Below are 25,664 nucleotides of genomic sequence, written 5' to 3'. Positions count from 1 at the left end.
TGCCAGTAAAACAGTTATTGTTATGGTCAAGCCCCACAACTGTGCTTAACTGACACCTAACAGTTGATTCTCTCAGTTTCTGAAATAGGGCATAACCTGATTTGAAAGAAAATCACAAATCCACCAATAACGTGAGAAAGAGTGTGTGTGGTGTTTCCTTGGTGGTTGTTTTTGTTTTTCAAGTCTCTCTCTTTGTTTTCATTTGGAACTGTACAAAGAACTGATTTCTGGTCCCTGCTTAAAAGTTATAAAGACATGGTTTGAGTATTGCTTTAACTGAGCAGCACTGACTCATAGGAGAAAGTTTAATAAATGCCTTGGTTATCCATCTCATTTTTTGCAGGGGGAAAGCAGGAACAACCAAAAAAAAAGTATACGCATTCTACATGACTGTGGGTCAGACTTGGTAGGAGGAGGAGGTGGCATGGTTGTTCCCTGTGACTCAGAAGTCTTCACAACCTTGCCAAAGTCTTGGTTCACAAGTCTGACACTGCAGCAACCACAGGAAAGGCAGACATGGTAAAAAGTAAAGTACCTCCAGCTGAAGCAGCCTTGTTCAACATAAATGTTTGGTAAACTCCCCTGAACACTTTCTCCTATTTAGACTGTTGGTCTCAAAGTTACCCATGGGTAGAATATTTCCAGAAGCTGATTAGCTTTTATACATTGACATACTAAGCTAATATATGCATAGCAGAAGCTTCTGGTCTCCAAAAGAGGTATCTCACTTCAACAGTTATGCTACTATTGCGTGCATTTTCATTTGCACTCACCTCTGTGTATTTAGTTTCCACATATCATGAAAGTGTTGCAAACTTTTTTTTTTTTGCTATTTGAAAGGGAGAAATTTAAGTCTTCAAATGTCAAGGCCAAGCCATCTGGCAATAACATGCTGTTGCTTTCTTCTTTGAATCATACAACCATTCAGCTAATAACGTTAGTATATTCCACTAATTCAACAGTAAAGAATTTATTTCCTGACTCGCAATAGCTTTGCATTAAAAACTGAAATCCACTAGTTTCACCTGCATTTTAAGATTTTAATGAAATGCTAAAATAGTCTGACCAAATCCTGTAATAAAACTTTTGTACAAATTAACCTTTGTTAGTTAAACCGATTTATTTTTAAGTTACATCTTCATTGCACATAGGAAATAGAGGCAAAGGACAACTAGTAGGAAACTTTAAAAAAGGCAGGCTTCCAATACAGAGACTATCCCTGACGTAAGTTTAAATACGCCGTTAAGGTTTTCCTCATGGATATACCACGTCAGATTGAGTTTTACTGTATAAGGACTGTTAGAATTCTATTGCTACAGCATTTCATCATTCATCTTCATAAAGCTGTGTGAGTGAAGAGTAGCACCTAAGACTTTAAAAATCACAGATACTGGGAACTCTTCATTGCAGTCCAAGTTCAGAACTTCAGCAGAGGGGAATCCAGATTTTCTTTGTTTACATCAGGACTCAGAGTGATAAGAGGAGAACTCAAATCAATTAACTGAAAGAAAATAAATGATAAAGTTTAACACCACTAATAATGTACAAAGAGCTACTCTCTATTAACATTCTAAATTTTCATTTAGAATTCCTATTAGTATCCAAAGTACAGATACAAGCACTGTGATCAAGCATTAAGGTTCAGATTAGTATTTTTTTTTAAAAAAAAGATCTAGCTCATTCTTAGACAAGCACAAGCTTCTCAAAGCTTCTTACAAGGTAGATATTCCCCATGCTTACCTTTAAAAACCTAAAATGCTTTTAGGTTTCACTGCTACGCATATTCAAGTGACACTATCATCCAGGCAGGACAGAGCATTTCTGAACTCCTCTAAACATAGCCCCAAACATCATATGAAGTCAGACTTCTGTGATCCTCTTTTGAGGATGCTTTGAAGTTTTAAAGTGCCTGATATTAAATTGATCCCAAGTACATCTAATGTCAGAGGCCACATCCTCATAGTTACCACCATTCATCTGAAAGCACCTGGAGGAATGCACCTTCAAGCCACTTTTGTACAAAAAAAATTGCCAAGAAATTCTTGTCAAATTTAGACTGGGTTCCAACACATCTTCCAGATGAGGAGGGGTTTAGGAGAGTTACACAGGAGAGACAGACTTGTAGTCACCATGCCTACTCTACTGAAGACAGAATTCACTTCCTGCTTCAGGAACAGTTTCATTCTTTAACAAATACTTTAAGCATTAGGCTCTTCTCCAGCCTCCTCCTCTTTCTTATTTGCAAACTGTTCACTCAGCTCTAGTTTAGTGCACATAGATTTTAAACATTATGTTCTTTACTGAAGAGCAGATTAACATTCGGTATCTTACTGAACATATTGAGCTGGTATTAATTCCTACACTACTGTAGAGCTGCTCTGCAGACAAGCATACACAGCCACCTGACATTTTTCTGCTAGCATATCTGCACCAGTTTGTTATTTTTTTTCTCCAGAAGACATGCATACAACTTACCTTTACCTGCCCTGAGAACGTAGGCTTTAGGGGAATAATCTTATTGAACTCAGGTGTATTGGAAAGATCAATCAGAGGTCTACTTTCACATTCCAAAGCTTCTGGGGGAGATTTATCTACTTCAATATCTATCAGTAACACCTGAAAAAAAAGATAGTTGAAGGTTTTCTTCTGTTTTCCATGCTTCCTTCATAAGCACTTATACAGTCAATTTGGTTTACACAGCTGTAATAATCACAGGACAGGTTTAGTTTAAAGTTTGGGTATTTTTCTTGCAGGATTGTTTGCACACATTATGAAAACTCAGCTTTTGTTCTGCCAATGGCTAGCACCACAAATAAGGAAGTTACAGTAAGGCAAAGCAAAAGAAATCTGGTACATAGAACATTTTTTTTCCTTGTAAATTACGTCAAATTTAAAACATAAGAGTAATAAAAATATTTAAGACTTGACTACAGTTACGCAATGTTACTTAGCTAATTAAAATATTTAAACAAAATCTGAAGAGCTCCAGACTTTGTTACATTTTGTCTGGCTTAGCTTCTCAATCCATGTACTAAGTAATTCTGTAACAGATACTTCAAGTCTGTCAGCAGGTCACCTAATGCACTAAGAAACTGACACAATAACATGTAACTCATCTACAGCTTTTATTCTAGGCCTGAATACTTGGAAACCTATAGCCACATTTTGACACGTTAATAGGTCTGAACTGGTACTTCTGAAAGATTTTTTCCTTAATACTTGTGGAGTGCCAGCAGATTAATTTTTCTGATAGTGTGGAGAACAGAGTGTTTGCTGGACTAAGTATGTGACAGTTAACTAAGTTTATTAACTAAGTTTACTGCTACATGAACTTTGAGGTTTAATCCTTAAGCACTGTATGTAGCATTGCTGCTAAGCAACTGTATTTCTCTACTTCAGTGCATTTTTTTCCTCTAAAAAGCTTGAGCTTTGTGATAGGAACCACCCTGTGACGCTGCTTCCCTAACCGAATCCAAAGACTTTGCAGCGCTCATCTAGAAGTTTAATTCTACAACCTGCAAGTATGTGACCACTTGGCTTTGACACAGGATTAAACACTGTATAAACCTAAATGTTCAGTACTAGAAGTAGGCACTAGAGGGCGCACAATTAGAGCTAACCTATTTTAACTGTGTGTAGTGAAGTGTTTTTTCCTACTTACCCCTTAGTTTGAATTTATTTTCAAGCAGTTTTAGTTCTGTAGAAAAACTGATTCTCATTTCTTACCTCCTTAGTTTGTTTCTCTTCAGCCAGCTGATTTTGTACTTCAGCCTCTTTTGATTTTTCTTCTATTTCTGTCACAGGTTTTTCTGGTGAGAAGTCAAGCATAAGAGGCAGCACGGGTGGAGGAGATATATCATCTTCTGAGGAAGGTATTTGTGCATCCTTCACCTGTTTAGAACTAGGGAGAAGAACATGGGCTGAGTTCTTTACTCAGCAGGAAGTATGAAAGACAGATAAAGTCAAACTGTTCCTCAAAAGCTGCAGCACCCTAACTTCATTTTCTCTTTTTTCTTTACCCCAAGTTTTAATGGCTGTACGGCTTCCCATATTTTGATCCAAAAGCACGCTAGTTCATTGAAAAATACAAAATATCTTTTACTGCAATAAATTTACAGCCTATAGCAAAGAAGTGAGCTAGGATGGTGAAGACTTTAATCTTAAATTGACATATACATGCTGTCTGTTTCATAGATCGGTTTTTGTAAGGAATTGTAATCTTGAAGATTACAGAAATTTTGTTTTGTTGAGAGAAAAAGACTATTTGGGACATTTAGCTTAAGTAACATGACAAAGTAGAAATGATGCCCGATCTCTTAGTGTTCACCACCACCAAACCTGAAGCAAGCCTGCAAGTGTATATATGGCACTTGTGAGAAGATGCTGAGTTAATAAGAAGGCAATAACATTCTCCTCACAGAAAACCTGCTGTTGCTAACTACCTGCATAGGATTCCCCTTTGTACAAACCATTACATCAATGGAAATCTCCTCAAACTGAAGCTGTCAACTAAATCCTTGACCGTTTGACTGATGCTTCCAAGGAATTTTACAGAACCATGAGCGACAGCATGGGACAAAATTAATTTTATCTACTTAATTCTCTTCAACAAAAGACAATAGCAAAAAAAAAAAACCACCAGCTAAAAATCTGGTTTTCAGTCAAAGCATCAGACACAAGTTTTAAGTTGCCCACTAGCTCAAGAAATACAAGTAATTCCTATAGTTCTTTAATGTTAATGTTGGTTCATCTGAAGGCTGACAGTATTTTACTAATCACAAGATACACACACACACACTTGTCCTATACAGCATCTAAATGCTCAAGTGCTGTATTCTCACATTTAGCTGAGAACCCTGAAGCCTGAAAGTCATTAAACTTTATTCAGAGGCCGTTTGCCTACAGTACTTAGTTTTGGGGGAATGGTGGTGGTGTTCCTTACCCATTTGTATGTGTCTTCTTGGTAGAAAAGCTAGAGCTTTGAATAGATGCAACACATGGAGAAGATGCCATTCTTGGTGCAGTTCTAGGAGTCGCTGCTGGAAATCCCGAGATACGACGGACAGGTGTGGGTAAGGCAGACTGTTTCAGACTGGCAGGAGTCATGGAGATGGACCTCTCACGAACACCAGAATTCTGAAATACCCCATCTTCTGACGCTTTCACGGGAGTGCTGACTGCCATGGCACTGAGAAAGGAACACACGCTAACTAAGAACTCCTAGGGACAGTTTTATTCATACAATTTTACCAGACAATAGAAAACAATCAGCCTTTGGTCAATAAAAGAATGGTGATATTATGAAGTCAATAACTACATCACTATCACTATAGGGACTTCATAATCTTTCATGAACAGCTCTAGCTTAGCCCTACAAAAGTGATCCTCTTTCTGAAGTGCTTTGGTTGTAGTGGTTTTTTTTTTTTTTTTTTTTTTTTTAATTTTGAAATTGGTTCTGATAACCATTAACACAGCCTAACCTGGAGGGTCTTAAGGGGCTAGAGGAAGTTTCTTTCAAAGTAGTTAGGACTTTTAAAGATTATTGCAACAACCGTCCATGTTGCATTCTAAGTATACTTTGGTACATTCAACCTGGACCTACCTTCCAATTGTGCCACAAAACGTTAATCCAAGAGATGGTGCAACTTTTGGTGCCAACTTGTTTGGTGTTGTATCTAAAAAGAAACACTTCGTTAATTGCTATTCACATTCATATTGGTTTTTATAACTACGGATACCTTTCGATTAAAATACCTGTTTCTACCAAGAGGTAGATAGGAGTATGGTGAAATGAACAACAAGCAATCAAAGGAACATTTAACAGCCAAGTCAGTAGAAGACAGGCCACATAAAGCATATGCTTACCTCCAGCTTTCACTGGACCCTTCATTTGACTTGGAAGAACAGACAAAACTCTAGACTTGGGCTTCGGAAACAGGCTTCCTTTTATTGCACTTCCATCTTTACTTTGTTGGCATAGCTTACGCAGATTGGGAAGAGAGTTCATCCTCTGAATTCCACTGCCTACAGTATCAGATGACATTGCAGATGCTGAAGGTTTAGCCAGGCTTACAGCACTAGATTGTTTGGGAGTACTAGCTGATCTTTCTTGCTTGCTGGATCTCTCAGTACTGACAGCCTGCAGAGACGACACCCTAGTAGGTCTGACCAGGGCCAGCCTATTTGTACCAGTTGAAAGTTTAGAGCCACTCACGCTAGCTTTTGAAGATGTGCTTGATTTTCCTGAAATAGAAAGACAACAAGCAGTGATTCAGAAATAACAAGTTTTTGGCTAATCAAAATGATTAAGCTCACACAGAAAAACAGCAATTTATATTCAAACAACTCAGGTTTAAGGACAAAACATACAACCAACAGTTGTATATTACATATATACATATGTACATATAATAGTAACTTACTCCCTGAACACTCCCTGAAGCTCTTCTCACCAACTACCCGAATTACTGCAATTAAGTCAAATAATACTCTTCAAAGAACACCAAAACAGCTAGCAGATCCAAGTTATATTTTCAGCATTTTTGCTCTGCACAGTTGGGATCATTCCCTTAAACAGACATTTAGTGGTTAATGCTTTAAGTTATGCTGATTAACAGCACAACCTGAACTACCCCATGGGTGCTTTTTTCAGTTTTCAGTATGGTTCTTACTTCTTCTACAGAAAGCAACCTACAGACTAGGATGAATCTTGACTAGATACTTCCCCTCTCATAAAAATTCTTACCAAGGCTTAACTTCTACTGATACCTTATAGTCTGTCCAGAAAAAGTACATGATAAAAATTTGCTGTAATTTGGTATATTGCTACATCTACAAGAAGTGCGGTGACATCTGTCAGTGCTTTTAGGGAGAGACTTTTTTCTTGATCCTCTGAGGCTTACTGTAAGGGTCAAATTAATATCCTTACTACAGTAAGGAATAAAACACTGAATACAACCAAGAGGATTATCTCCAGAGTCTTTTCAATCTGCTTGAATTTTTATTAGTCTTACAGAAACTCAGTACCTGGAACTAGGCTTTCCATCTCACTTCTGTAGTTCCAGGTGTTTTGTATTGTTTGTTTTCTTTTTTAAATTCAAGTTGGATAAGCTTACACGCTTGGCTATAATAAAAGATAGCACACAACAAAGCCGGTTTCCTGAGGCATTGCTTACTTTCTAGCTGTGTCACTCACATGCAGGTATCATGCATACATGAATCTATTTATCACCAGCAACAGAAGTTTAAGATTTTATCTTTAGTCCACAGGGATTTATTTGGGTAGCCTAAAAAATATTATTCTCCACTCAAAACATTTCTTACTGCTTAGATGTACTAGACACCATTAAAAACATTCAAACCCACAGGCCAAGAGACACTTATCTACTTCAGAATTGATTTCTGTAGTAAGAGCATTTACCATTCTTTCCTATGGGAGAAATGGGCAAACTTGAGTTCAGGCTGGAAACTGACAAAGATGACGAGGAACTAGTTTTCGATGGGATTCGACTGGCAACACCAGGAAGTTTCAGATGTGTTTTCTTGAGATCAGGCTGAATCAGAAGATATCATTTGTGAGCAGAAAGATTATTCAACACATTACTCTGCTATGCTTCTGCTGGGCATTACAGTAATTTGCTTGTGACCATTGGAAAAATTCTTTCCTCAAATTACAGTTTAAAAAGTGAATTTTCGTGGAAACAGTTCATTATAACTGGGTCGTTATATAGAACTGGAATACAAAATCTAGGAACATGATTTCTATTTCTGCCACAAACCTAAGTGTAGACTTAAAAGGACTTTCTGTATCTTACTTATCCTTATGTAAATATTATACAGGACTCCTACAAACTTCTCTGCATTATTTTAATTAAGTAGATGCCACAACAGTAAGTCATTTTTCAGGACCGTAGGGCTATGCTGTCATGTGAGGGCGAACAAATACCTTCTGTTAAATACGCTGCCACCTACTTAGAAGCAAGCAAACTACTGCCACTTACAGAAAGGCCAACTAGATTGCAACCAGTCCCCACAAGTGCAGACATGAGCCAAACGCAACACCAAGTTCCACTGATCTGTCTTCTGCTACACACCTCATGCCTTCTTCATTCTACCTTTCTACACCACCCACACCATCCTCAAGGAAACTGCAGCACCATACTGAAAGAAGTGTAAAGCAGCAGAGTAGTGGCACCCAGGGCTAAGCAGATGTCTACAGCTGCAAATGAAGTGACAGCTATAGGTTTCCTTCCTTCTAGGAAGTTATAGCAGCCTTTTCAGGTGGTGCTACACACTGCTGCTTACAGCAAACTGCCAATCCCTTATCTGCAGCTCATGCTTTAAAAACAAAGGCAGTGCTTATTACTCCAACACATTTTAGTTGCTCTCAAGTATGTTCATTGTGTTATTGACATAGAAGACACACAGTCAAGATGACAATTACAGCATAGGGACTACCTTTCCTTGAACCCATCACACACAGAAATACGGCTTTAAATTAGAAAGCAAACTATATTTTGTTTTCTGTCCTTACAGAATCACAAAGATCAATTTCATATTAAGAATGCTTGCCGTTACCTTACTTGGTGCAGGAAGGACTTTTTTGCCTTGCACTGAGGAACTGCCACTGAACGAAGACTCAAAGACATCTGAAGCAGCACTTGATTTATCAGAAATTAGATCTTCAGATGATCCCACGCTGGTCACATCTCTTTTTGCAGAAGTACTAGGTTTTCCTTGTTTGGGCTGCAAATTTCAAGACAACATTTTAAAAGCCGCAAGTGTTTCTATAAACCACTATAAAGTTTTTGCTCAAGCTGTTTTGTTAAGAAACCAAGACAATAGACAATAAAACAGCCACTGAATCCAGTCAAGCCCTTACTTAGTCTTTATACCATATAGTTTATCTTAGACTAGCAAGTATATTTGGTAAGTTATTAGAACAGCCTTGAACAGATTAGAAATCAACCAAATGACAGTTCTGCAACTGTCATCAGCACATTTCATGTAATCATGTTTACCTGCATGCTGTAATGGCTGTTCTTTACATCTCTAAGATCTCCATTTAATGCGTACTCTTCTGCTTTATTCTAAACTTGCAAAGGATGAGACTATAATAGTAGATCGCATTATCTGAAGTGCCTATTTAGGCTGGCAATACTGTAAAATTTGGCTACTTAATGCATTAAGTCTGTGCTTTTTCTTAAAGCACCTGAAGAAAGAAGAAATCTTCCATTTTTATAGGTGATGGAAATTTCCCATTTTCAGTAAAATCTGGATTACATAATGGAACCTAAGTCACAAAATATAGAGCATTAAAATCCAGAAGGTATACTAGACTGGGATTTGTATGCACAGGTCACTAGCAAACACCTGTTACCTTACAAATCTGATAATTTTTCCTAGGATTCCATTTTCAGTTTGTCCCATAGCCACAACCTAAGTCTTATACCACTCATCAGTCCTTCCCACAATTGGAGAAGAGATATGGACAAGATCCAGAACTAAAAAATTCCTGTCATATCAAAATAATTTGCATTTTCCCTTAGCTCCCTTGACGAGTTATCAGTACAAACCCATTTTTGCACAGTAAGTTGCAAAGGACAGACAGTAATTTTACAAGCAGAAACAAACCACCAAACAACAGCATTTAAACAGAAGCCAGGAATAAAGGTATTCCCCAAAACAGAATACAATGGAAAAGAAGTTTGCCAGCAGTTATTCTACATTGCCATAATAGGTAAACTAGCTGGCTTCTGAACTATACTACCTGCCCACTTTTCTTTTGAACGTGCAAATTTCCTGCCTGAGGATTTTAAGAAGTAGAAAAACCCCAGAAGATTAAAGTTAACTTATAAAAATAAAAACCTCGTAGGCAGTTCAAGTGTTCCTGTAAAAAAGGGCATGTTTAAGGAAAACATCGTTACCCAGATATGTCTTTACCTTTTCTACAGTCAACATAATACTCTTTCCAAGAGTAGCTGAAGGCTTAGCCATTGGCAGTTTGCCAGCTGCTTTCTTATTTTCTTCTTTAGTTTTCTGTTCTTGGGTCAGAGGGGTGCCAGTGATTTTTGCAGGAGATAAATTAATTTTGACGGGGCTTCTGTCTGAAGGAGTATGAAGAACGTACGTTTTGTTACCTGACAAAAGTTTATCTGATCCCTTCTGAAAACCAGGCGGCAGATTTGATGCTGGGCTATCCCACACGCAGTACGTCTCCCTCTTAGCAGCCCTGGGACTTTGCTCTATATTTTCGTTTCTCAGTATTTTTAACTTTGACTTTGAGTCCTCAACAAATTTTTCTATAATCTCCTTTTCCTGTTCTTCTGCCTGGCTTATTTTATCCTGTTCAGTCTTACTTCCTCTTTCTATTTGCAGCGCTAACAAGTGCGCTTCTTTGAAAATTTCCACAAATTTCTCTCCTGTCAGTGGGCTCCACATGAGTTTCTCATCAGAAGCAGGTTCACTCTTTTCAGTGCTTCTTTTTGCTTCAGTACTGACAGCAATACATTTTTCTTTGTGCCCCAAAGGTCCAACAAAAACTTCATCTTCATTTCCACTATAAAGAAAAATAAGTCAATCAAGAGCTATGTTCTGTGCATGTTAAAGGTATATTTACCTGTATACGCTTAACATACCTTGCAGGAGAGAGTGAAAGGTCAAAATCAAACTTCTCATCAGTCAGAAGAGGAATGTCTGAAACTACAACAACTTCATTAGAATTCTGTCAGTGTGGATTTTCAATAAAAATTACTACATTATGTTTTTGTAACTGTGAAGCCGACGTCAGATGGCAGTTGTCAGGTTTATGTAACTTCTTTGAACATGTTTTTTATTATTTTAATGGTACAGCTGCAAATATGATCATAATTGTGACAGATTCCCAAACATCATGAAAGATCTAGACAGTAATGTATGCTTCTAAGCATCCATACCAGGAGCATGGGATCTGACTGTGGGAAAGGCTTATCAGCAGCCCCAATCAAGCAAATTGAGAATACATAATCAAAAGCTAGATGACAAGCCAGACATCCAGTCAGTCAGTTCTCTTCCAGTTTAGACCGCTACATAACATTAAGACGAGGCAATGAGAAGAAGTTTTCCTGTTAACTAATATATACACTAAATACTAATTGAATCAGCAGCAGGCAGATAAGGAAAAGAGAAGAGCTCAGATTGGATATATAGGAGAAAAGTTGATGACCTCGTGTCACCCACCTCACTACATACTCTAAAATCCAGAGTTCCACAACATCCTGAGGACATTTAAGCCTGAAACCGGTAACGAAGAAAACAAGTACACAGAACAAGATGCAAAGCAATTACAAGAGGTCTAACAATCTGAACTGTCTTATTTTTTAATGAGGAATAGCTAGAAAATATCCCATTATCTCTTCCACCTACCATCACTCATGCAAATACCCAGTTTTTCTTCAATCACACAACTTGAGTGACGTGATATCGTTTCCTTTCCTTCCTCCATAGTGTCTAAAAAACAAAGAATTATCTATGCAGTTGGGTTTAAAAAGCAACAATTAGGTCACAGATTTTTTTTGTTACCACCAACTTAGTAAGGTGAACATTCTGTTTGAAGATCCTGTATTGGGTTTACGTAGCAAGGTTTTGATAGCAGGGGGGCTACAGGAGTGGCCTCTGTGAGATGTGCCCAGCAACTGCCCCATGTCAGATACAGGCCAGTTCCAGCCAGCTCCAAAGGGGCCCACTGCTGGCCAAAGCAGAGCCAGCAGTGATGGTTATGCCTCTGTGAGGGCAGATTTAACAACAGGGGAAAAAAAACAAAACTGCTATGCAACAGCTGCTGGGAGAGAGGAACGAGGAAAAGCCCTGCAGACACCAAGGTCAGTGCAGAAGGTGCGCAGGAGGTGCTCCAGGTGCCAGAGCAGAATCATAGAATCATGGAATATCCCGAGCTGGAAGGGACCCATAAGGATTATTGAGTCCAATTCCACCATGAAGTTTCTTAAGTTTCATCTGAAGTTTCCCTCCAACCTGTGGAGCCCCTTCCATCAGATTTTTTCCCCTTTTCCCTGTGATGGGTGAGAGTGGCAGTTGTGGCGGAGCTCAGCTGACTAAAACCATCACACACCCCTATACGTAATGGTGAGTGACAGCCACATAAACGACGAGAAAGATCTCTCCACACTCTTTTGAAATAAAATATTGAATTACCTGATTATATATATATATATATACACACATGTTTAAACATATAGAGATATATCCATATGAATATATACGGACAGATATAGACCATATAGATACATATGGATCTGCAACCTTTATAAAAAGCCTTCAAACACGGCAGCTTTTGAAATTCCTTAATTCCTTAAACGAAATTCCTTAAGAACTTCGAAGCTCTACAGCTAGACTCACACAACTGAGGTGGGCAACGCTCCTAGAGCCCTGTACCAGAACCCCGCCACCCCCCAGGCTACGAGCACCTTCCACAGCTCTGAATTAAAAATAAAGCAGCCGGGATATATATAAAAATAAGAATAATAAAAATAAAGCCCATCCTCCCTCAGCGGGCCCTTCTCCACACGGCGCCCCACCGTCCCCCCTCAGCCGCCTCACCTCCGCGGGGCTGCCGTTTGAAATGGCGGCCCCCTCACGTGACGCCCCCCGCGCGCCCTCATTGGCCCGTTCGAACGATACGGCTTCGCCTCGGGGTATTGTGGGGGTTGTAGTTGGCTGTGGTACCCCGGCGGCTCTCACTGTGGCCAGTTTTTAGCAAATTAAACACACGTAATTAGTCACCTGCAATTAGCATGGCTCCCCTGGAGAGTCACAGGGTCATCGGGGGCTGCTGTGGCGCACATGCCCAAGGCGGTGGCTCCTCCTGCTCCACTTGGGCGCACACACCTGGCCACCCCTCAACACTTGACGCCCCTCAAGTTCAGGGGCTTGAAATGGCATCGCCGCTTCTTGTCACCTGCCTGACCCCGGCAGCGTGCACACAAGGGAAAAACTCCGTGCAGGGAGGTTACAAGGAGCGGTGACGTTCCTGGATGTCAATCCCTGTCAGTGCCAGCTGAAATGGGCTGTCTGATCAACGTGGTAGATTTAACAGTAGAGCGATGCCACTAAGAAACACCAGGACAACGCCGCTTGTTAACAGTTCTGACCAAATCGCAGCATGGCTGAGGCTGGCAGGGCCCTCTGGAGCCAGCTGCTCCCACCCCTGCCCAAGCAGGGACACCCAGAGCAGGCTGCCCAGGACCACATCCAGGCGGCTTCTGAAGTAGCTGAGTCTCTCCTGGCAGGCGCTTGTCAGTGAGGTGGGAATTGTCTGGTTTTGTTGCTTGTAAAAAGGACAAATCTTTGATAATTAAGAATTGCTGTCTTTCAACTTCAGGATTCAACTTTTCTCTCAGGATTTTATAGCTGCTCCCTTTGGTGTTTTTCTCATGGGTCCCTGAATTACTGTTACTGATGTAACCGTTTCATTTCTATGCTTTTACCTTTCTTCTCTTGCATTGATTTAGCCTAGAGAATGTTTCACCAACAGCTCAACAATGATTATTTTTCAGTAAAGATGAGCAAGCATCCATGCCTGTATTAACAAAACTGGGCCATGTGCACTATAAAGGATAATACTCCCCACAGAAAATTATGATACTGGATGGGAAAGAGACAGAGAGAGATAGAGACAGAGAGAGAGAAGAAGAAGAAAATTTGGGAGATCTCAAAAGTTTATTGCATGTTCAAAAATCATTAATCTCATACTTCTAACATTAGGCTTCCACCTACTTATTTTTGCTTAGTTCAGTCAAAAAGTGAAATGACTAAAAAGAAGCAGAAAAATGAGATGAAACTAATGGAGAAAGGGACAAGTAGGCAGCAAGTGGTATGATCTTAGGACTAAAGTAGAAAAAAAAAAAAAAGATGAAAATTAAAAATATACAGAAAAAGAATAGTGTACAGCTTTTATTGTGGCATCTACCCCTCTGCATATGTTGTTTAAGCATACAGGCATCCAGCTCTTTTTGCAGAATCCAAAAGTTGTAACTGTCTGTATCCTCAGAAGGAGATCTGTAAAAGCTATAACTGATTAAAATCAGTGGAAGCCTATAATTTTTTACTGATGTCTATATTTCTACCTTGAAGTCACTGTAATATTTCTGTTATTCTATGCTTAAAATATTATCAATAATGAAAAATATGATATCCTCAGTAACTCCACTGGTTACAGGGACACTGTGTTGCTCCTCACATAGCTGTTAGACGTAAAGGGCACATGCACGCCTGTAGAAGTGCACACTGATGTACTGCCTTTATAGTTGCAATGCCTTCATTTAAAGGAAATGGAGACTCCAAACAGTTTCTATTAAACTGGTACAGTCTTGATGAGAACAAAATATCCCTTTTTTTACAAATGGTATTCATGGAATAGAGTTTTAAGACAGATGAGTGCATGAGTAAACAAGCTGTCTCAAGATTTAAAGCATTTAATTCTGTAAACTTGAACATTTATTTTGTATTTTAAATTTTATCTAACAGACTTTCTAGAGTGTAAGTGATATCCCAAGAGATATTTGGGCATTGATAATGATTTTAGGAAAACTAAAGGAATCAAATATGATTTGTACAAAAACGCCATGGGAGAGAACAGCAAAAACCTTTACACACGTACCAGAAGTACAAGTTTGGAATTGTCTAAAGTCAACAGCAATTAAATGTGACAATAAGGTTATAGTAACATTTAAATAAGTAGTAAGGTTATTTTATTTATGTAGCATTTTAAAGATAATGCATGATGTTCAGATTTTCTTTTGGGAAAGAAAGGCTTTTGGCTGTTTGTCTAAACTACAAATTTAAATCCGCTCTATTAATGAGCCCTACAAATGCTTGCTGGTCTGTTTGACTTATTATGTTTAAACCATCATAAACCCAGCTAATGATGCAATGCACAATTTTTGGGAGAACTTTTCTATTAGCACAATCTCTTGTTAATGATGGTTTCTGGTGAGCAGGGAAGAATAGGATGTATGTGACTTATTTATTAATCCTAAATGCCCAAATATTTTGTTTCATGCTGATATACTGGCTATTGACTGCTTACAGAATCTGATTGTCTTATAAAAATCAACAAATTATTAAAGAAGATTCATATTTTTCATAAAAATGTTTGAATGTTAGAGTACATCTAAGTGGTGGTAGCTTGAAATTTCACTCTAGGCAAGTTAAACCCAATTACAATTATAGAAAGGAACTAAGTTTTACGCAAAAATAGCCTGTGATCTAATAGAAAGTTCTGAGTTACAGCTCATCCTGCATGTTTCACCAGCAGCACCCTCCATCTGTGCGTTACTTCTGTTGCTATGAATCTGGCAGCATGTTAGCAGCTAGCCACTGTTTATAAGAAGGGATCCCAGCAGCTAGAAGTCAGTCATTGGGATTACTCATCACTTGCCTGGTGAGCTGCTCCAGGGAATTTCTTGAAGAATTGTGTCAAAATTAGCTTTAGAAGACCAGCAATTTGAGAGCTTTGATGGACACATATCAGGCACTCCCAGACCAGCATTGGTCAAATTGGTGCGCTCGGAAGAAAGATTCTTTTTGCTGGTAGAGTTTTTCCTCTTTTGTGAAAGGAGAGAAGAGGATAAACAAGGACTACTTCTTCCTCTCTGCGAGAAGAAATCTGATTCATTGGGAACACAATCACCACGATACCATGAATGCTTGCAGGAGGTAAGCTGCATTCACCTCGGGCAGGTAGAAATGGGAAAGCAAAATATTGACAACATTCCCCTCGCAGTCTTAACATAATGCTGCCAGATAATCATGATCTATGTTACCTAGTTTTTGATTACACAGAAGGTAGCCCTTGTCCTCATACCATTGATAAATGTGCATTTCTTATTCCAAAATGAATTCCTGTAAAATCTCAGCTGCAGAACTTCTCTTTTATTGATGAATTACCTTTGCAGATTGCACTTCCACATTTTTCATTCTTTCGGTTCTGACAGCTCTCTTCCAAGAGTGCATAGGTATCTAAATATAGTTTGTATTTAAAGCTCTTTATTTATAGGCTGTATCTGCCATAACATTTTTCTTGGTAACTCCTACTCTTTTGTGATAATGACAGCAGAAAAATGCATGAACCAGAGCTGTAATGCGTCTAATACTCCTCAGACCCCTTCCTAAGATACAGCAAAGTCACGGGCTGATTGATCTCCCTTTGGCGTTCCATTTAAGAGAAACTGTGGGCATTTAACATTTTTCTCTCTAAAATAAATAAATAAATAAATAAATAAATAAAAAGCAGGTTCACTGGAGCTTAACAGGCAATTTTTCAGTTGAGATAACAATAGCTGGAGGTCACTTACTCTAGACTAGCACTTCCACTTTCAAACCATTCGGGAAAGGTGGCAAAGCAATGTAGAATCCGAATCAGAGAGAATAAAATGTTACTTCAGAGAAAACTGGAGATACTGTTTGTGTATTTGCTCCTGACTGGTATCGCTGGCTAAAGAATACAGTGACATCAATCACTGGGGGTAATCCCTTCTAAAAAGCAGAGAGAGAAACCCATCATCAGAGCAGAATGGGAAACTCTCACAGCATATGCTGTGCTTATTCCCATGGATTAAAGCTTTAGAAATTGTTGTGTTTTTTTGTTTGTTTTCTTTTTCACCGTGCCACTTGCATAATATTGCCAAACATAAGGGTGTGTTTTTTCTCATAAAACTGATCTGTATCACCAGCAGAGAATAAGAGCACTGTGCATCCTCTCAGAAGCCTGTGTCCAATCTCTCTGCGTGTCAGTGGGAGAGATATACCAAACGGCCAGTAAATGTTCTGCGTTTCCAATTATGGAAATTCCTTTATTAGCCCCATACACTTTGAAGAGCTCTTTCCCAAATCTAGCCTGTGATTCAACGCACACTCTGGACTCATTATAAACACTATTGAACTGTTAATAAACAGATTTTTTTTTTTCTTTTGGTGGTAGGATACATTCGCTCCGTGCTCACAACAGACAGAGAAACAATGCCAACACACATGAGAACTGGCACAGTACCTCTGGGTTCAAGCGACAGCGTGGAGACGAGCTTGCTACAGTCCTTACGCTTTACACAGTGATCGTCATGGTCCTTCTGATGGCAATCTGGGGAGCCTGGACAAGGAAGGATTCATACATATAGTAGTAGCAGTACGCTTCCTTTGTCAAATATTTTAAAAAAATACTTGTATTGATTATTTGTACCCAGGAGGTACAAAAAGAATGGTCCCTGCCTATTACAGTGTACTTGAAACCGCTTAGACTACTGCTACTTGTGGAACTGAAGCTGTGAAGCGATTTAATAGGCAATGTACAGAACATGATGTTGTGAATAATATAACTGTTTGTATATAACATATAAACTTGTTTGTATTACCCTTTGCATGTATATGAAACATTCTAAGCATAATACACTCTTGGGAAGAAGAGTTCAACTAATATTTTTATCTGTCAGTGTTTTGTATATCAAAGCAGTTTTCCATTTTCTAATCTTACGTTGTCCAGTCTCTACCTCTGCTAAGATTACCTGTCCAAATCCATGGTAAAACATGCATTATGAACAGGCAACTATCTGCCTTGCCACAACAACATAGGAAAAAAATAAATTAATCAATCAATAAAAACAGCTATCCTGCAGACAAAGGACTTCTGAACAAATCGAATTCTCATCTCAGTTGCTGAAGGGAGTTTATATGGATGACAGGGCTTGCATCTGCATGCATTCAACTTCTGGTGTAACCTCAGGAATGAACCCATGAAATAAACTGTATTTCTAAGCATCCTTTGTTGCAGGACCATGTGGCTCAGTCTTCAGCTTTGCATGGTAACCTAGCCCTGATGAGCTCAGGTCAATAGACAGGCAGCTCTGAAGGGCAGCAGCTGTTGGGAACAGAGTCTGAGCCTTTGGAGCTCAAACTTAGCTTAATTTCTAGATTTCAGCATTGCCTAAACTAACAAATAATATTCCAATAACTGAAGAACTGCAAGACATATTTAATACTTAGGGATAGACACATGTCTTTAATTAAGTAGTAGCTGCAGACGACTTTTCTCCTTGGAATCTGGGCAGATGGTATGCTTGTAGGGAGAACACTGAAGTCATATTAAAGGACAGAGGATTCTGTCCTAGGAAGTAGCAATACAAAAGAAACAAACAAAAACCACCCAAAGCTTTGGCTGTTATAAGCAGACAACAACTCAATGTGAACTCTTGAGTGTGCTGCTAGAGCCAATAGGGTTTGTGATTGTTGGATGTGTAAAAAGGGGATATTGGAAATTGAGATTAAGCTACCACTGTATTCACATAATTCCTGTAAGCACAATGTACTTTATTCTGATACCTATGCATAACCAGGAGGGGTATGGAAACTAAGATGTTTCTGAGAAGACCTACATGAGTTCCCCAAGGAGTATTCACAAAGCTCAGTGCAGCCCCGAGCAGAGACCCATGTCAGCTGTAAGGCCAGTGTGGAATCAGTGCTCCTGCAGCCCCAGGCAAACACCCTGGGTAAGGCAGCACCTCTTCGTGGTTTGTGATGAGAGCAGAGCTTTGATAATGCTGCCTGAAGAGCAGCACACATGGAAATAAGAAAACAGATGCTTGGTGTATTAAATACATCACCATAGAACACACGGGTCCAGTCATAAAGCACGGATGATGAATTAATATTACAAGTGAGAGCACAAGCACCGTCCCTTCCCTTGTTAATGTACCTTTTAAGTACAAGAGGAGACAGAGGGATTTATATGTCCTGACAACGGTGTGAAAAGAAACAGGCTACTGGGGCTGTGTGATGGGCACCGGGCTCAGCACTCTGGATGTTTACCATCATCACAGCTTTTATAGGAGAGAGAGAGAGATGGTTATGACAAGAGGTCAAGGAGTGGTCCCCTATAATCACCTATTGTGAAAGTGATGAAGAGAGCTTCCCCTGGCTTAAGGAGGCACAGAAGGAGGCCTGACGCTGCTGCTTTGAAAACATAACAAAGCAGGAGAACAAGCTTATACTTGAGGAGACAGATGTAAACTGTGAAGGGCTTGGGAAATAAAACCAGGCAATTGAGGCTTAGGATGGCAAGAGAGGAAGCCACTGAACAGAGAAGGAGCAGGCACACTTAAAGGTGAAGGGAATCAACTTGCTGAACTCTTAACCAGGGGCTGAAGCACTTTTTTCCTTTGCTTAAGATTTTGTGCATCAGATTGGCTACGTGTTCTAACAACCTGATGTACAGAATCTTAAGCTACATACACAGCTTTTAGAAACACACACCTTGTTGGTATTAAACACATAGTTCAGAGGTGCACAGGCTGCAGCTCATAAACTGAACTGGAGGAAAAGTAATCTGGAGCACTTGTGCTATGTTCTTCACAGTTGCTTTTGGATATGGCCAGAGCACAATCAGGAGGAATTGGTTGGATGTGCAGGCGGCCTGCTTTCAGCTTCTCTCTTTCCTTGAAGAATCTGTCATCAGATTCTTTCCTTCAAGAACCTCTCACATCTTATGCCAAAACATACGTTTCCCCAGCCACGTGGTGGGTATACTTCTGATCCTTCACCTTCCCACAGGTGAAGGCTGCCTGCAGCCCCCCGAGGGGAGGACGACTGCCTCAGCCATGAGAGCATGAGATTTTCCCGAGGGATATATCCACCACGTGCCCAGAGGTGGATATATACACCTGTTACATGATGGACTGGCCAGCAGTTCAGATGTGTCATGTATCAGACCTGCCTAGGCTGAAAGCTTGGCATCATCTTTAACTCACACAGTAATGATTTGCTGGCTTTAGCAAGAACTATAAACTCATTGTAAAATACAGCTTTGTGTATTCTGCTACATAGTCCTCCTCCAAGAAACTCATGTATTGCAAAACATTTAATCAGGAAAGTGAGTTCTGCAGAATAGGAGGTTTTAGTCATTGACTTTTAGAAGCACAGGCTGCTGGTTTTGTTCAATCCATGTCATGTACAGGCATAATAGTGAAAGGGCGGCACAAACAAAAAGAAACACTACCACACACACACACAAACAGAGCTGGAGGATTTGGCTGCACACCACACACACAAGGCTAGAGCAATTGGCTGCACATCAGAGTTTAGGATTTATTCACTGATTTTGTAAATACTGCAGATATAATCCTGCCTGTGAAGCGCTGGAGACCCAAATAGGGTATTGAAAATGGTTGTTTCCTCTCTCTCACCTTATGATAGAGGAAAACATGAAAGTTCAGAGGACACAGCAGAACATTCAATGTTTTGAAAACCACCAAATTTTCACCTTCATTAAAAAAAAATCTCTATTTTCTTGAAGAACACATAGAAGTATCTGGAGTTTGAGATACCACCAAAAAAAAAAAGGGGGGGCGGGGGAGGGGATCAGCATGAAGTTGAGAAGGCAGAATGTAGCTTTCATAGTCTCCTTATGAAAAGATTGTCTTTATGATTCTTCCCTGCTCTCCTTAGCTAAGGATTGCAATGCAGGAGAGTGGGGAATAATCACTTGCTGCACTGGTGTTGATCACAAGACGTCTCTTTCAGATTCCTCCATAATCATTTCTCAGACTTCGTAACTGAGCTTTGTGGAAAAATACTCTCAGTTATACTGAGGACTCTGAAAGCAATCTAGTACTGAACTTTTCAGAGCTAGGACAGGGCTACGTGTAAGATTTCTTTGTGTGTGAAAGACGGTACAGAATTAAGTTTCCTAATAAATGAAATTCAACTGCCCAGAGAGGCTGTGGTGTCTCCCTTCCTGGAGATACTTAAAAGCCATCTGGACATGGTCCTGGACAGGCTGCTCTGGGTGTCCCTGCTTGGGCAGGGGTTGGAGCAGCTGGCCTCCAGAGGGCCCTGCCAACCTCAGCCTTTCTGTGATTCTGTAAAATGAAACAAAGAAGTCATATTAAAGATTACTAGCAGAACAAATGGCACCACCCTGAGAGAGAACATGGCAACTGGTGGCTCACTTTTGCCCCAGTGGCTAGCCACGTTTTTTGACAAAGAAGCAGAGTTGCACTTGGTGGCTAAGGCAGTGCTGGGAACAGTCATGGAAATGCTGGGACATCTAGGGTGATCTCTCTTCCACTGCTCCCATGCTGGCTCTCCTGATTTGGCACATTAATGTGGCAGAACGCTACCCACTTCTTTTTTGGATTACTGCTCTGCAAATTGACTTGATGTAGCTAGTCCAACGCATGCTAGGACAAACAAGGAAAATTGTGAGAATGTGAATCAAAGAGGAAATCAGACCACGGCCTTCCAGCCAGAGCAAAATGTTAGACTGGCTTACATGTACCATCAAATAGCATCTTAAGCTGTTAAATGTATCTAGGCTGGCTTGGATGCATCAATACCTTAAGCTACAAAGTGTTAAATATTTTTTCTCCATAAACTTTTGCCATGCTGGATAGAAGGGGTAGTTGATTAACAGTTAAATTATAGGCATAAACTTAGTAATATTTAATGTATTCAGAAAGACAAACAGAAATTTGCAGGGTCAACAGAATCTACATTTATTACTGTTTGAATTTTTGTAAATAAGTTGATAACGCAGTCACGACTAGGGGAAAAATGAGGTCATGTAGGGTGATGGCATAGTCCCTCTCTGTCAACAGATCCAAATCACCTTTCTGACCGAATGTGATGGAGTCTACAGCTCTTGAAATCGTTCCCTGGAAATCCACCCAGGAAAACAGCTCCCACAGTAAATCACTTTCATAATTTAACTTGGAATACATGACAACAGTAACAAACTAGTTATGGGTTCTGCACCAATGAAGTAACCTCACTAGAATTAAAAACTGAGAACCCAGGTTTGGAATGTGTGTATCAGTTATTACACAGTGATCTTTTCATTAATATTTCTTTTATATTAACCAGACCAGACTGATGATTTATACATGTTCAAAAAAGGCTGTGGTTTAAGCATACCTGTCTGCTGTTATTCTAAACTACTCAAACTGATGTCAGCAGTGGAGCCAGCAAATCTGATGACATACTCCATGTATCAACTGGACTGTCAGAAAATGAAAACAAGTCTTTTATTTTCCACAGTCATTCTGCCATGCTGATGTTACTCATATTTTATTTCAGGAAGACTCAAGCCCTGCCTAAGCTCCATCTCTTAATAATGCCTCACATTTCCTTTAGAAAGGATAAAACATTCTGTAAAACCATTTTCATATCAAGAAACCAGCACACCCACTTCTCTTGAATATTTTATTTTGATAAACCTTGTCATTTCCTTGGTATTTGCTAAATATTGGCTATATCTTAGAAAAAATGGCTGCAAAGGACCTCTAACCAATTCTTTAAGATCTCTAATTGCAACAATCCAGAAGAAGGATTTGAACCCATAATAATGTCATAAGAATGCTTCCATCACAGGGCTACAGTACAAAAAACCTAACAACTCAGAACATCAGGAAAAAAATGCAGAGAAATATACAGTTTTATACATGTCCCAGAAAAAAAATAAAGCATAACAGTAAACTACAGACTGCTACCTAATTAGGACAGTCATTTGTCTTAATCAGGGTGCCTGTGATCAAATGATACCGAGGGCACTCGGACCTGGTGACTGCTGGAAATCAGCATTCTCTTTAGCTGCCTTTGATGCTCTTTCCTAACAGTGATTCTGCAAAGCAAAATTATTTCAACAATTCTATTGGAATGCCACGTAAATTATATCTACAATGTAAAGTGAGTAAATCTATGGTGCAAACTTCTCTGTGAATTCTGTACCTGTAACCAAGCTTTCAGATGTCACCACTGCCACTCGGTGTTAGACAGTAAAAGAAGCTCTCATTATCCTTTAAACCTAACACTAAAATAACTCAGCAATACAGCAGTATTTCAGCACTACACTGCATCCGATGACATCAGATTGTCTGGTGTTAGCACCATCCATACTGACCTTAATCATTCCTCAGCACATCACTGAAACCCCTGCTCCACATTGCACCTCTGCACACATTGCTGGGTGCAATGATGCACCCCCATTCCTTTTCACAAACGCTGGGCAATGACTGTCCCATTAGTAGAAAGACAGTACTGAAGACAGTTTATAGAAACTTTCCATTTTCCTAGGCCATCAGCAATACTTCACACTACAGAGACAGAAAAATCTGGTAGTAGTATCATTAAAATGATATTGTGCATCAAATTCAGGTATCAAATCAAGGTAGGGTTGATAAAAAATATCTGAAACCTGTGGAGGGATAACAGAACATTTGCTGAAAAAAAGTAAGTACAAATTTCCAAACTTTCTGTTTACGATCAGCTTAAGGTTCTGGCAAAAGTCATTTTTTATCATTAGGAAAATGGACAATTTGTCAATGGCAAATTCTGCTTAGCACAGCCAAACTAATCTCTGTGCTTAGAATACAGCCAGGATAACCCCCACATCCAAGCTTACTCAGTTAAAGCCCAGATGTAACCAACAACTCAGTACTACACCATATTGTCTTGAGATACAGAGTTGCAAAGTGTTTTTACATCTTAAGAAGTCCACTTTTTCCTTCAAAATAAATTTATTTCCACATTTTCACTAAACATCTTTTGTTGACATTCTGCAAACAATACTGTCTAATAAGGTGCCCATTTTTTCTTCCTGTGGAGTGATCTTGTACATCTGCAGGAAAAAAAAAAAAAAAAGAAAGAAAAACATGAAAGCTGTGGCAGGAAGAAAAGTCCATTGCATACATTAAAAAAAAGTACACACACACAAAGATTTCCCCCTTGAAAATCAAAATGAATCTGGAATTCATTTTTTATGTTTCAATTTTCTGACAACATTAAGAATTTGATAACTTAAAATTTGTGATGTCAGACCATTAGGACTACAACTTTTTTTCCAGAGTAAAAAAGCATTATAAGAAAAAGTTGCACGTAAAACAAGTTTTCAGTCATACTAAAGAAAAACAAACCCTATGTGAATTATGTAAATTGAGGCATATAAATAGACAATTATGTAATTTATTTTACCTGACCCAGTCGCCTCTTTTGGTTACATACCTTTTTAACTTTGGCAGTGTCTGTCAGTTGGGAAAGTTCATCTAGAGCAACCTGTTGGCCTTCTACATGAGATGCTATATCTTCCAGATTTAGAGGTTTTTCTCTGTCTACAACCAGAACAATGAGTACTGCTGTGTCGCTGTCTGAAATGCCAAACTTTTTAAATGCATCTGAAATCTAAGAAAAGATGGAAAAGATCAAAATACTGCAAGTCATTTTCTCACTACATCTAAACAATCTTTTCAGCTACTGGATCAAATAAACCCTAAGTATAAATTAACAAACATTTTATGATAATGGAATTCTGATGAGTTTACAAGAAATAACAGCATATTAGTGTTACTAAATATAACAGTAACTTCTATTAGTATTCCAGGTAAACTGTTAGGTGAATACCTGTATTTAGTCTGGCTGCAGGGATATTAGCAAGCTTCTTTGGCAAAAATGATATTTGATCAGTAAATCTTACGTTGTTGTTTGGTGAAAGGCTGAAAATAATTTCTGCGTTGAGAGATCTGGTCTTCATTTTACCTATCGTTTGTAGATGAACTGCTTTGTTGGCTGCCACAAGAACTTGAAAAGGATCTACGATCTGTAAAATATGACATAAATTAAACAGAAATTCAACACAATATTTTGAATGCTGAAAAAAAAAACAACTGACCAAATAACTTTGATGGCTTGAGTCTGTAATTTTAAGAGTGAGCAATTAAGTGTACTGCATGTTTTTAGCAATTCTTGTTCTTCCAAAGCAAATGGGATGGCTTACTGAGAGGGGCAATGCTTGACGTAAAAATAATGATTACACTCTCAGTCAGATTACTGGAATCTTATGAAAAAGAATTGTGTTAATAAATCTCCTATTGGTAAGTTGACAGATTCAAATCTTTTTTTCCTTCATGACTACTACTTTTCTAATTCTAGTGACAACAAACAATCGGTTCAGAAAGTAGTCAGGAGTTTACACGAGCACTAAGGCTCCGCACACCATTGATTTTTGACAAGAGCAGCGCTCAGCTCGTACTACATTCCGCAGGTGGAGCTACATTTAAATAACTCCAGGAAATCAGATGCCACGGGAACCAAGAAGACACCTTTTTATGCCTCTCATCCTTCCCGGGCAGCATGTTTTACACAGAAGAGCCCTCGCACGACGCTGAGGGGCCCCGCGGGGGCAGCGGGCCCGTGGCGGCCCCGCCATGGCGGCCCCTCCGCACCGCCCCCCGCTAGCACCGGGCCCCCCTCACCATGGCGGGGTTGAGGAGCGCTCCTTCCACGGCCCCCTCCATGGCTTTCCTCCGCAGGGCGGCCGCGTTTTGCACGCCGGTGAAGAGGAGGAGGGCGACGCTGCGGCCGGGGAAGAGCTCCAGCTCCTGCTGCAGCTCCAGCCCCGCCTCACGGAGTGCCTCCATGCCCGAGGCTGGGCGGCCGGGGGGCTGCTGCCCGCAGGGCTCTGGGACCCTTTCGCCCTTTTCTCACAGCAAACAGAGCCCTCGCTGCATGCACCCGCCTAGGGGTGCTGGTGAAGGGGGAAAAATCGGCTGTGGCACCCCAAAAAACCCTCGATCCGCCTGCAGCACCCCTCGCTCCTTCCTGCACAGCAGCGGGAGCCTGCGCCTGGCTCC

General features: G+C 39.8%; 2 protein-coding genes across 5 annotated transcripts; both read right to left on the bottom strand.

Annotated features, from left to right (window-relative positions):
- Nucleotides 1–1,101: 1,101 nt before the first annotated feature.
- GTSE1 (G2 and S-phase expressed 1) lies at nt 1,102–12,728 on the bottom strand. 4 transcript variants are annotated; one of them, XM_005010263.6, is made up of 12 exons: nt 12,595–12,728; nt 11,404–11,487; nt 10,638–10,701; nt 9,943–10,558; nt 8,578–8,745; nt 7,421–7,553; nt 5,866–6,243; nt 5,603–5,675; nt 4,943–5,188; nt 3,727–3,901; nt 2,476–2,616; nt 1,102–1,501 (listed from the first exon to the last, which is right to left on the bottom strand). In XM_005010263.6, the coding sequence occupies exons 2-12, from the start codon at nt 11,480–11,482 to the stop codon at nt 1,418–1,420; spliced, it is 2,157 nt and encodes a 718-aa protein (XP_005010320.2). In that variant the 5' UTR covers nt 11,483–11,487; nt 12,595–12,728; the 3' UTR covers nt 1,102–1,417. The 4 variants fall into 4 exon arrangements, with proteins under 4 accessions (XP_005010320.2, XP_071888916.1, XP_021131161.2 ...); XM_072032815.1 differs by lacking the exon at nt 12,595–12,728 and adding an exon at nt 12,462–12,552; XM_021275486.4 differs by lacking the exon at nt 12,595–12,728 and adding an exon at nt 12,190–12,315.
- A 9,500-nt stretch (nt 12,729–22,228) lies between these two features.
- On the bottom strand, nt 22,229–25,451 carry TPRKB (TP53RK binding protein). Its single transcript, XM_027458858.3, has 4 exons — nt 25,287–25,451; nt 24,509–24,631; nt 24,040–24,216; nt 22,229–23,656 (listed from the first exon to the last, which is right to left on the bottom strand). Exons 1-4 carry the CDS (start codon nt 25,449–25,451, stop codon nt 23,573–23,575), a joined length of 549 nt encoding a protein of 182 aa, XP_027314659.1. The 3' UTR covers nt 22,229–23,572.
- Between the last annotated feature and the right edge of the window lie 213 nt (nt 25,452–25,664).

Source organism: Anas platyrhynchos, chromosome 1, assembly GCF_047663525.1.
Source record: "Anas platyrhynchos isolate ZD024472 breed Pekin duck chromosome 1, IASCAAS_PekinDuck_T2T, whole genome shotgun sequence".
In the NCBI taxonomy this organism is placed as follows: Eukaryota; Metazoa; Chordata; class Aves; order Anseriformes; family Anatidae; genus Anas; species Anas platyrhynchos.
This window is presented reverse-complemented; position numbering and strand designations above follow the sequence as displayed.

What these genes read in the sequence shown, in the direction of transcription:
- TPRKB (XM_027458858.3), bottom strand. Translation starts at nt 25,451, where the DNA reads ATGGAGGCACTCCGTGAGGCGGGGCTGGAGCTGCAGCAGGAGCTGGAG. An exon ending in CGCTCCTCAACCCCGCCATG is followed by an intron (nt 24,632 to 25,286) that starts GTGAGGGGGGCC and finishes CATATTTTACAG; the next exon opens with ATCGTAGATCCTTTTCAAGT. An exon ending in ACACTGCCAAAGTTAAAAAG is followed by an intron (nt 23,657 to 24,039) that starts GTATGTAACCAA and finishes TTTTTCCTGCAG; the next exon opens with ATGTACAAGATCACTCCACA.
- GTSE1 (XM_013103824.5), bottom strand. Translation starts at nt 12,137, where the DNA reads ATGTGGCTGTCACTCACCATTACGTATAGGG. An exon ending in CTTTCACTCTCTCCTGCAAG is followed by an intron (nt 10,559 to 10,637) that starts GTATGTTAAGCG and finishes TTTTCTTTATAG; the next exon opens with TGGAAATGAAGATGAAGTTT. An exon ending in TCCTTCCTGCACCAAGTAAG is followed by an intron (nt 7,554 to 8,577) that starts GTAACGGCAAGC and finishes CTTCTGATTCAG; the next exon opens with CCTGATCTCAAGAAAACACA.